The sequence below is a fragment of the Pelmatolapia mariae genome, linkage group LG22 (genome assembly GCF_036321145.2).
Source record: "Pelmatolapia mariae isolate MD_Pm_ZW linkage group LG22, Pm_UMD_F_2, whole genome shotgun sequence".
Classification (NCBI taxonomy): Eukaryota; Metazoa; Chordata; class Actinopteri; order Cichliformes; family Cichlidae; genus Pelmatolapia; species Pelmatolapia mariae.
Window position 1 is genome coordinate 5,534,768 of NC_086245.2, and position 10,954 is coordinate 5,545,721.

General features: G+C 41.4%; 1 protein-coding gene across 1 annotated transcript; it reads right to left on the bottom strand.

Moving 5' to 3' along the window:
* Window positions 1-3,364: 3,364 nt before the first annotated feature.
* LOC135933234 (major histocompatibility complex class I-related gene protein-like) lies at window positions 3,365-10,058 on the bottom strand. The gene is made up of 5 exons (XM_065471560.1): window positions 10,004-10,058; window positions 9,214-9,291; window positions 4,278-4,478; window positions 3,872-4,174; window positions 3,365-3,567 (listed from the first exon to the last, which is right to left on the bottom strand). The coding sequence occupies exons 1-5, from the start codon at window positions 10,056-10,058 to the stop codon at window positions 3,365-3,367; spliced, it is 840 nt and encodes a 279-aa protein (XP_065327632.1).
* Window positions 10,059-10,954: the final 896 nt, after the last annotated feature.

Genomic DNA, 10,954 nt, shown 5'->3' on the forward strand with positions numbered 1-10,954 from the left:
TTTTTTGTTCCAGTCCACCCCTGCCCTCTGGTCAATCAGGTCCCATACCCCACCCCTGCCCACCCACTTCACAAATCATAGCCATGGTCTGAGTAACTTTCACCACTCAGGCCACTCAAATATGGACTCTATACTCTCTTTCTCTTCTTTCTTTCTCTTACTTTCTCTTGTTTTGTATATCTTTCTCCTGTTTGTTATTTATTTTTTTCTGTCTTACTACTTATATTTTGGTCTGAGCAGCTGGCATGGAGCACTCAATATTTCTTTGTACATGTAAAATGACAACAAAGGGCTATTCTGTTATATTCTATTCTATTCTATTTTAGCTGAGATTCTGACATTTCTATGTATACCACACGTGTCTATATTTACATAACACTTCATGACACGACCAGCAAATAAGGTGCAAGTACCTTGTACTTACGTGCAGCAGGTTAATTGTTTATTGTTTAATTACTTTCTGTAGTATACACAGTTTTACACAGTTAATGAGACTTTTAACAGGATAAATAGATGATTATGAAAGACACTTTGCCAAAAACTGATTACAGCTTCATCATTGAAATGCAGCCAGATGTTGCTCATTTTACTTTTTCACCCATTACATCTGGCTCCCCGTCTCTCCATGTACCTGGCCTGTACCACAACACTGGCTTCAGAAATTCTGCCCCCCTTCCTTCATTCATATAATGGTATGATTCCAGTCTGTCTTTGCATGTGATTGGCCGCATGGAGTGCCCATCAAAATAAAATCCTACCACGCCTGCATGGATTCTCAGCAGGGCTGAAGATTTGGCTCCCACATACCAACGGACCATTAATAACCGACATATGAAATTGGCCGTACATTTGACACCCCTGCACTAGACTAACAGTATATTGTTTATGCTGTTTACTAGACTGTATAAAGTTAGTGTGAAGTTGGAATTCAATGAATGAATCTGAGCATCATCAGCTCATCATCAAATTCATCTCTGCTACCCTTTGTGTAATCTAACTCTGACTATAAACACCACAGCCACTCCGCTCGTTCCTCTTTTGTAGGGCTAACTATATGCTGAAGTACCAGTTTATAGACATCTGTCCTAATTCCCATGCTGTGCCAAACCAACAAACAAACAAAAAAACGAACAAAGAAACACTGGCCACATCCCCTGGTGATATACCAATAGGATTGCCCTTCATGGGTTACTGTTTAGGCTCAAATTGGTTAGCCTGTTCTGAAAATGTAAGGAGTAAGCAGCATCATGTGACTCTTGTTCTGCAATAAATGAAGAAATGGAGTGGAGCCTACTTAAGGCAGAGAAACAGGTCACAGAGAAAAAAAAAAACAGAATTAGAAATATAAATAAAATAAATTTATTGCTAATATTAATACATTCATTGCTTTTGTTTTGCAGAGGTATGACCAGGATCATGATAACGTGCCTCTACCCCACAAATATAAAGTGTATAAAGTTGAGTACAGTAGGCTCCAAAATATAATTCAACAGTATATGTTAGATGTATTTGATATGACTCCTCTCAACTATGTTCAGTTTTATGTTTCAGTAAGCTGAACGTAATACAGACTGAAACTGTCACGGCGGTGGAACGGACTCAGGCGCAGACTGAGGAAGCACGGTTCAACAATTCTTTATTAATCACACTGGTGCGCTATGTACACGTGAGGGGGGGGGGGGGGGGGCATCAGGGTCCCGGGGATCACAGGCTGGGGAAACACACTTCGCACTCGCTCCGCTCCTGGCTGATCCAGGGTAACCTATTTACACAGACGAGGGTAAGTGGAAGGCAAGCACGGGAACAACAGAATAGCAATGAAGCCAGGCAATTCTAACGAGGGTTATTCAATATTCCAGCGACGAGTAGCTCAGAACCCCAGCCTTAAGAAGAGCCAGAGATCAACTGCAAATCACCCGAGATCAGCTGCAGGTGCGTGGGCCAAGGGCGGGAGCCCAATCAGAGCTCGGCCCAGGCAGACAGGTAGGAGAGAGAGAGAGAGAGAAACAACAAACACTTGTGGCCACACTGGGCTGGCCGGGGAGGCACAGGGCCCATGACAGAAACTGGTGAAAGTATTTCACCTTCTCAAGTTATATTGATCACTAACGCATTTATATTCAATATAAATGACCATAACACAACTCGTTAATCATTATTAGGCATGAATGGAACCCTTTTTTGTAGTTTAGTGAAAAAGTCAGATGTTTGTAATTTTTAAGAAAATCCAACATTATTCATTCAATAATTCTGGAAATAAGCAAGGACTATGCCTCTCTATGCCGCATATTTATTCATTTTGTATTTGACTACTTGCAGCAATAAAGCAACCAGCACAAAATCAAGTAATTTACCATTCATTAACAAAACAACACATAAGCAAGTAACACTCAGATTTTGTTCCTGGCATGCTTCAGATGTTTTGCTGTTATTTTTTTTATTTTGTTCACTGATTGTTTTTCAATGGTAAAACGTGTTTGGTTAATGCCTAACAACCAAATAGTCATTGCATAACATACATTAAATTTAATACTTGTTTTCACAGAAGAGTGATGATTCTAGTGCATGTGTACAGTGAAGCAGATTAAAAAATCAAATACATCTAAACACAGACAGCTGGAAAAAAATTTGCACTAATCTACAGCAGGTGTAGCAACCTGTTCAACAGTGGTCTTTAAAATGCTCTCAGTAATTGTAATGAGTTTTTAATGTAAATCTGTGAACTGTAGAAGCTGATGAAGCATCCAGAGGAAAGCCATACAGAGAGTGGAGAGCAGAACTGCTTGCAGGACAGTCACATTTGATTTAGTCTCTCAGCCTGCTCAGAGCCATTATCAGGCACTGTAAGATCAAAAACTTACAATCAGGATATTTTCAAAACTTTTCAAAGGTGTAATATGCAGTGACTGGTGGTTTCTGTTTGCAAACTTGCCCCTGCTTCCCAGTTAAACATAGAGACGATTAGTTATGGTCAAGCAAGCAAGAGTACAAATAACAAAGATGATTTGCACTGGCAAAAAGTCATAAAGGTTTTGCTTTTGCATGAATCTGTGCACGTCTTAAAATGTAATCCTTTAATGTCTTTAATGACACATCACATCTCACAAATTACATATACAATACAAGCAGGTTTTACTCACTGGGTGGAGAATATTCAGCTGAAATAAACAAAAAAAAACTTTTAACAGTTGTTAGATTTTTTTCATTTCACGTGCATTTTGTGTGCCTCCGTCATCTATTGATTTTTGTGTTCCTCTTTCCTGTTCAGAATGAAGAAGCCCATTTAAATTTCTATTAATTTGATTGGTTTGTTCTCACATCATTATTATACTGTCATGGTCCTGTGTCTCTAAAACTCATACTCTCATTTTAGATTTTGGCCATTTGTAACCAAACTCATGTGACAGTATGGATTCACGAATTCAAAAAATAAAAATATATATTTTTCCCATTTAGATTTCTCACCTTTCTTCTTTTTGTAAGCTACAGATACCACAGCTGCGATGAGGATGAAAACTAGAACAACCATTGCAGCACTGATGAAGATCACCATGTCAGTGGGCTTCTCTGATGAACAAAATATTTCAACACTTGATATATGTCAATAATACAGTGAAAATGTGTTCAGGTATTAAAGAATGAGTTAAAAATGAAAAAGAAAGGACCTGATAGTTAATGAGTGTCTGAGTGAAACAACAACACACAACTACTGCTGCTCCATTACATTTACTCTGATCCCAGTTTTAGCCATGACTTATATTGCATGTTTATATTTATTACTTGTCACAGTTGGAGTAAGCCAAGTGTGACAATTTGAAAGCTCAAGAAAACCAAATGATATTTTCAAAATCCCTGCAGGTTTCAGTCTTACCCCGATTGGTCCTGATCACTGTTTTGTCCAGTTTGGTGATAATGTCGCTACTAACTCCAGAGAGCTGAAACACACAGTAGTACCTCTGCCACTCTTCAAGTGTAACTGATAAAAGTTTCAGATCAACACTCATCTGGAAGGTCCCGTCATTGTTGGGAAGGATCTCTCTTTGGTCTACACCTTCATGGATCTCCTCTCCATCTTTCCTCCAGTACATCACGGCTCTGTCAGGATCGAAACCTGTAGCGTGGCAGCTGACTGGAGAGGAGGGAGTCTTCTGGAGGAGAGACACTGAAGGAAGGACTGCAAAGAGACAGGTTTTTGAAATTTACTCTAAATTTCAAAAATTAATACAAGAAGGCAATATGAATTCTCTTTTTTACTAGATGAGATTCTATAATTCTACCTTCTGTCTGCAGGAAGTCCCTCCCATAGTGCACATATTTCTTTAGCAACTCAGGGCATTTAGAGATGAAAAAGTTTTTACTGTATTCCAATCGAGTTTTTTCAGTATTCCATCTCATTTTGGTGATGACAGCCTGTGGTTTTGGAGCAATCCATGTCACTGTCTGCAGGTCAAAAGCTAGAAAGTCTTCTCCATCATAACTAGGGATGGGTACCGGTGTCCGGTGCCATGATGGCACCGGTTCTGACATAAACGGTAGTAACCAGACCGAAAAGCAGCGCACATTTCGGTGCTTTATTTCGGTGCTTTTTTTTTTTCCTGGGCCAATTCTAGCCAATCATTTTACGTTTCCGAGGAAAGTAGGCGGGCCCAGGTATGTATGTTCTTTTAGAGCAGAGCTACACATTAAAAATGCCCAAGGCGAAGCGGTCAAAAGTCTGGCTGTACTTCGCAGCAAAGCATGCAAACTCAGCTGCCTGCAACAAGTGCTTTAAGGTGATACTGTGATACTGTCAAAGGAGGTAACACCTCGAATCCGATGAAACACCTGGCAACGCATAGCGTGGTTTTTTTTAAAGCCGAGAAATGCGCCGTGTTTAGCTTGCTGCGAGACGTCACACCGTGCACATCTACTGCGGGTGTGGTGCCTGTTATCGGACCCGGAGTTAGCAACATCCCCCAAAAAACCCGAAGAGTAGAGTCCTGGCCCCTAGCCCTGCCAGTGTAGCAGAAATGATGACGATGATGATGGCAGCAGCAGCCGTTCTTCTCTGAGTGAGTAGCTTAATGTTGTTCATGTGTAATTCACATTGAGTAGGCTAACCACATTATTACATTAATGCATGTAAGGTGAACTAGCAAACACCGTCGTAGTTACATGCGGCTGTCTTCTTGTTTGACGGCAGATACTCCCTTCACCCTGGCCAAAAAGGCTAAAATGACCAAAGAAAAAGTGGAACACAGCTAAACATGAGAGGTTTTTGGACCAATTTTGTGTTTTTTCCATTGTTTAAGCACTGCTTCCAGCCAAGAGTGATACCATATATGCCCTATAGCTGCAGAAAAGGCTTACATTGTTATCTTTTTACAAAAAAACAGCTAAACATATGAGGTTTTCTGACCAATTTTGTGTTCTCCATTCTTTAAGCACCGGTTTGAGCACCGTTTAAGCACCGGCACCGTTTCAAAAGTACCGGTTTGGCACCGGTATCGGATAAAACCTAAACGATACCCATCCCTAATCATCAAAGATGGCGCCGGTGTACTTGGCTTGCCGTCCGTCTCGCCGCTTTTTACCCTCCCTTTTTCCCTTACCTTCCCTTATGGACCTCGGCTCTGTGTTTTTTATCTTTATTTTTCTAGTCTTATGTTTATCTAGTGGTTGTGGACTGATTACATATGACAGGCAAACACTTTTAAATCTTCGTACTTTCCATTCGTTTCGGGCCGTCCCCTGCTGGAGTGTGGGCAGCGCTAACTTACCACAACTGGATTCGTCCTGCGGCTTCTCCTACCTACCGCTTCCTAGTTTCCACAAGAAACGCTACAGGAAGCGGGGAAGACGGAGTGGCCGTCGCGTCCGTCTCAGGGCCTTTCTCAGAGCCAGAATTACGGACCATGTACATGTTAATCTGGATACGCCATCATTTTTTCCCTCCTCCCTGGATTGCCCGGACGCTAAACTGCTTACTTGTCGCTGGATTTACCCGGCTGATCACCAAGCATCTGCCCGCTCTGCGACACGCTTTCCTACTCGGATTTGGATAACATCGCGCCGACAGGGAGTTTGTCGAAGCAATCTATGCACTCTGCGTCGTGCTTCTAGAGGTGACTTAGTACCCTGGCCACGGATGGCACTGCTTAATGTCAGGTCGCTTGTAAATAAGACCTTTGTTTTAAATGACTTATTCTCTACTAGTGGCCTTGATGTTTTATTCCTTACAGAAACCTGGATTCGCCCTGGTGAGCTCATTCCTTTCTCTGAACTTCTTCCTTTGGACTGTGCCTTTTTTAGTTCACCGAGGCTTTCTGGTAGGGGAGGTGGTTTAGCCTCGGTTTTTAAAAACGTATATAATGTTCGGCAACTTTCCTCACCTAACTTTGCTAGTTTTGAAGTTCAGTTATTGGCGATGTCTGCTTCCTCGACCACTTTATGTGTGTTGGTCTATCGACCGCCCAAATATAACAAGTGTTTTATCTCGGACTTTGCTGATTTCTTGGGTTCTGTTCTTTTTAAATATGATTCTGTTCTTATTCTTGGTGATTTTAACATACACATCTGTTGTAAGGATGACCTGCTTGCTAAAGACTTTCTTGCTTTAATGGACTCTTTTAACCTCCTTCAATGGGTAAATGAACCAACCCACGTTAAAGGCCATACTTTGGACTTGGTTTTTACGTATGGCCTGGATATTTGTATTAAGGATATAAATGACGCTGGGATATCATATCATTTTCTAATTTCCTTTGATATTGGCTTATCTGCCGCTGGACTGCACCCTGGAGCTCTTTCTCGTCCGCTACGCGTACTCAGCTCTGAAGCTGTGTCAAAGTTTGCTGTGTCTTTTTTAGATTTGGCGCCTATAATTCCTGACTGTTGCTCAGTTCGCTCATCTGATGGTTATGCTGATACTTTGCTATCATTATTTTCATCTACCTCTGATTCGGCTGTACCTGACGACTGTTCGGTTGATGGTTGTGCTAATATCCTGTTATCTGTTTGTTCTTTTATTCTTGATTCTGTTGCTCCCATCAAAATGAAGCGCCCTAGAACCTACTCTCATTGCTGGCTAAATGATACTACACGTGCCTTACGACGTGTCTGTCGCCGTGATGAGAGGAGGTGGAAAAAAGATAAACTTCAGGTTTCTTATGATATGTTACGGAGCAGCCGCTCACAGTTTCAAACTGCTGCTAGAATGGCTAAGGCATCTTTTCTTTCCAAAGTTATTTTGGCTAATGATCACAACCCCCGTATGCTATTTAAAATTTTTAATTCTGTTGTTAATCCCTGTCCTGATATGCCTTTACTGTATTCACAAGCTCTTTGTGAGCGTTTTCAAATTCTTTTTTTAGATAAGGTTTCATCCCTTAAGCTTTCCTCTTCGTCTGCCTCTTATCCCGTCTTTTCCTCTGAGTGTAATTCAACTTTTCATCAATTTGAGCCCGTGTCGCTTTCGAATCTGAAGCAGCTGGTTGATCAACTGAAAAACACCAATGCTGTGTTTGATACTCTCCCATCACGCATTGTTAAGGGCTGCTTTGATGTAATTGGACCGAGTATTTTATTCTTAATGAATTTTTCTCTATTCTCTGGATCTGTCCCACTGGCCTTTAAGCATGCTGTAGTCCAGCCTATTCTGAAAAAAAAGAATCTTGATTGTTATGATCTTTTGAACTATCGACCAATCTCTAAGCTTCCGTTTCTGTCCAAGATCCTGGAGCGACTAGTTCTCTCTCAGCTTCAGGCGTACCTAGACGCGAACAACATTGCAGAGAAATTTCAGTCTGCCTTTAAGCCACGTCACAGCACTGAAACGGCCTTGCTTAGAGTTCTCAATGACCTATTTGTAAGCACCGACTCTGGACGCTCTGTGGTCCTGGTTTTATTGGACCTTTCCTCTGCTTTTGATATGGTTGATCATAAAATTCTTCTACTAAGACTTGAGCACACTGTGGGTATAAGAGGCACTGCCCTCAACTGGTTTAAATCTTATCTCGCTGACAGGTCTTTTTCGGTTAATTTGGGCAACTTCTCATCTTCCTCGGTACCTGTACGCTGTGGTGTGCCTCAAGGATCTGTATTAGGCCCTATTCTCTTTTCGCTATATCTGCTCCCTCTTGGAGCAATTTTTGAGAAGTATAATATTGCCTTTCATTGCTATGCTGATGATATACAGATTTATTTTGAGATTACTGATGATCTTGCTATGTCTTTTCACTATTTTCGTGAATGCATGTGTGAGGTTAAAGATTGGTTCAAGAGTAATTCTCTTGTCCTGAACGAAAAGAAAACGGAGATCGTTGTGTTCGATAGTAAAATCCCCCGCGACCAACTGTGTGCTGCTCTGATGCCTTTTGCTAGCTCTCCTTCTGATTATGCCAGTAATTTGGGCATACTACTGGATAGCTCGCTTAAATTTGACAAGCAAGTGTCTGCTGTTGTGAGGTCTAGTTTTAATCAGCTGCGCCTCATTTCTAAGGCTAAGCGCTACATTCCGCACAATGACCTGGAAAAACTCATTCACGCATTCGTGACTTCCAGGTTGGACTACTGCAACTCTCTTTACATTGGCCTTTCCTCCACCCTTCTCGTTAGATTGCAGACTGTCCAGAATGCAGCGGCACGCCTTTTGACAGGTAGCAGGAAGTTTTCTTCCATCACTCCTGTTCTTGCTGGCTTGCACTGGCTTCCAATTAAATACCGTATTCAATTTAAAATATTACTTTTCACCTACAAAACCATTAATAATTTGGTGCCGAGCTACCTCAATGAGCTTCTCAGGTTACACACTCCTGTCAGAGCACTTAGATCTGCTACCGAAATTCTTCTGGAGCAACCTTGTTCTCGGCTGAAGTCTCGCGGTGACCGCGCGTTTGCTGTAGCTGCCCCGGTCTTATGGAACAACCTTCCTGTGTCTATCCGGGCGTCTGACTCTCTGCCTCTGTTTAAATCACGGCTGAAGACTTATTTGTTTAATCTTGCCTTTCCACCTAGTTAACACTTGGTGTGCGTTGGTACATTTTTATCCGTTATGCTTGTGAACTACTTTTATATCTTATGATTGTCAAGGTTTTATAATTGATACGTGCCAGGTCCTTTCTCTTTTCCCTCCCATTTCCCTTTTCCTATTTTATTTTTGTTAAGCACCTTGGTATACCCTTGGGTTTTTTAGTGTGCTTTATAAATAAAGTTTTATTTATTATTTATTATAACCATATTGATTAAACCCATTAATTTCTCCAGTCTCATCATCCGATTCACAGCCATTCATTCTTTGCAAAATATGAACACCTGAAAATAGAGACAGCAACATTAATTGCAATAATCAAGTGAGAAACGAGCAGATATCACACCTAATCGATGAAGAAACAATGCAAACACAAAATCAAAGGCTCTACACCTGCAAGTGGTACAAAAATCAATCCATCAGCATTGAAGATTCTTATTTTTTTCCCCTCTGGCTTCTGGCTACTAGTCAACCTGTTTGCCTATTGATCCTGCTAAACTGTTTTGTTAGTTAGTTTGTTTGTAACTAATCCTCTGCACTTTATGATTCACTGTCTTCCATGTGTCACCTTCTCTCTCACACACATTTCACTCATCCCCAAAATACCCCTTCCACCTTCCTAACATATTCTCTTCTCGCTTTAGTATATTTTAATTTCTATCGTTGATCATCCTAACCTGCTGCACATCATTTCCAGCTGAATCTCTCTGCCTAGCTGATAAGGACGAACTAGTCCTATCGCTGCTGCTTATCTGTTCCACTTGCACTTGCGCTACAATTCAGATGATTTCAGTTTGTGTTCCTGAGAAGGAAAATAGTGGTGCAACTGTTTCTATTACAACATCTCATAGGTTCAAGGAATTTCAAACAGGACACTCTCTCACGTCAGTTCTCTGACATCAGCCAGCCTCACCCTATTCACGTGGGGTTCCTAACGTGGGATTTGGAGACCATTAGAAAGGCTCTGCGAGATGAGCCTGATCTGAGTTCCAGTACCCCAAACCGTTGCTATGTGACACTCTGCTGCACCACCCAGTTTCCCTGTCACCATGGTTTGATAGAAACCTCTCACTGCTCAGACCTTACTTCTAGTGTGATACTCTGGAGAAAGACGTCAAGGACTATGTGGCAGCTTGTTCCATCTTTGCCAGAAATAAAAGCAGCTGTATGCAATAGAGAAAGATCATGACCATGCCCTCTGTATACCTACAATAGAGCCGGTAGATCTGGACTCAGACCAGAGAGGCTTTGCTCACAACCACCAAACAAATTAAGATGTATGCCGATTCCCACAGGACTCCCACTCCTAGCTTTGTAACTATTCAAAAGGTATGTCTTTCTGCTAAAAACATTCCTTTACCATCTCTAATTTATAAACTTACTCCCATTACATTGGACCGTATGAGACTGACTCAGTGATCAGCCCCTCTGCAGTGAAACTCAAGTTGCCTCCATCTCTACAAATTCATCCTACATTCCATGTCTCTGAAATCACACCTGTTCAGTCTAGTCCATTATGTCCTCTGTCCAACCCACTACCACTTGCCCATCACCCGGCCTACACCATCAGCCAGATTGTAGACAGCTGACATCGAGGCATCACCGGTTTCTCATTGACTAGCAAGGATATGTCCCGGAGGAGCATTCCCGAGTACCCCGTTCTTTAATCCTTCACCTTCCATAAGGTCTGATTTTTCAATCAGTCATCAGTAGTTTTTTGAGTAATAACTGCAACAATGATAACAACAAAGAGGGTAAATACCTCCAACATGCAAAAACATTTGACAACACAGCATGCAATTAATTTGCACAAATGTAATATGGTTGATAGTGGTGACTCTTAAAGTGGAGCCAATGAGAACCAAATGAGAATTAATAAAGAATAGTTTATTTCCCCCAATTGACAAACACACCAAAGTGGGACCATTTATGCCCAGAAAAGATAAC

Excerpts from the sequence above, each read along its gene's own strand:
- LOC135933234 (XM_065471560.1), bottom strand. The coding sequence starts at position 10,058 with ATGGTGACAGGGAAACTGGGTGGTGCAGCAGAGTGTCACATAGCAACG. Across the intron at positions 9,292-10,003 it reads TCACATAGCAACGGTTTGGG|GTGTTCATATTTTGCAAAGA; the intron begins GTACTGGAACTC and ends CTCTATTTTCAG. Across the intron at positions 3,568-3,871 it reads AGTGATCAGGACCAATCGGG|AGAAGCCCACTGACATGGTG; the intron begins GTAAGACTGAAA and ends TTTGTTCATCAG.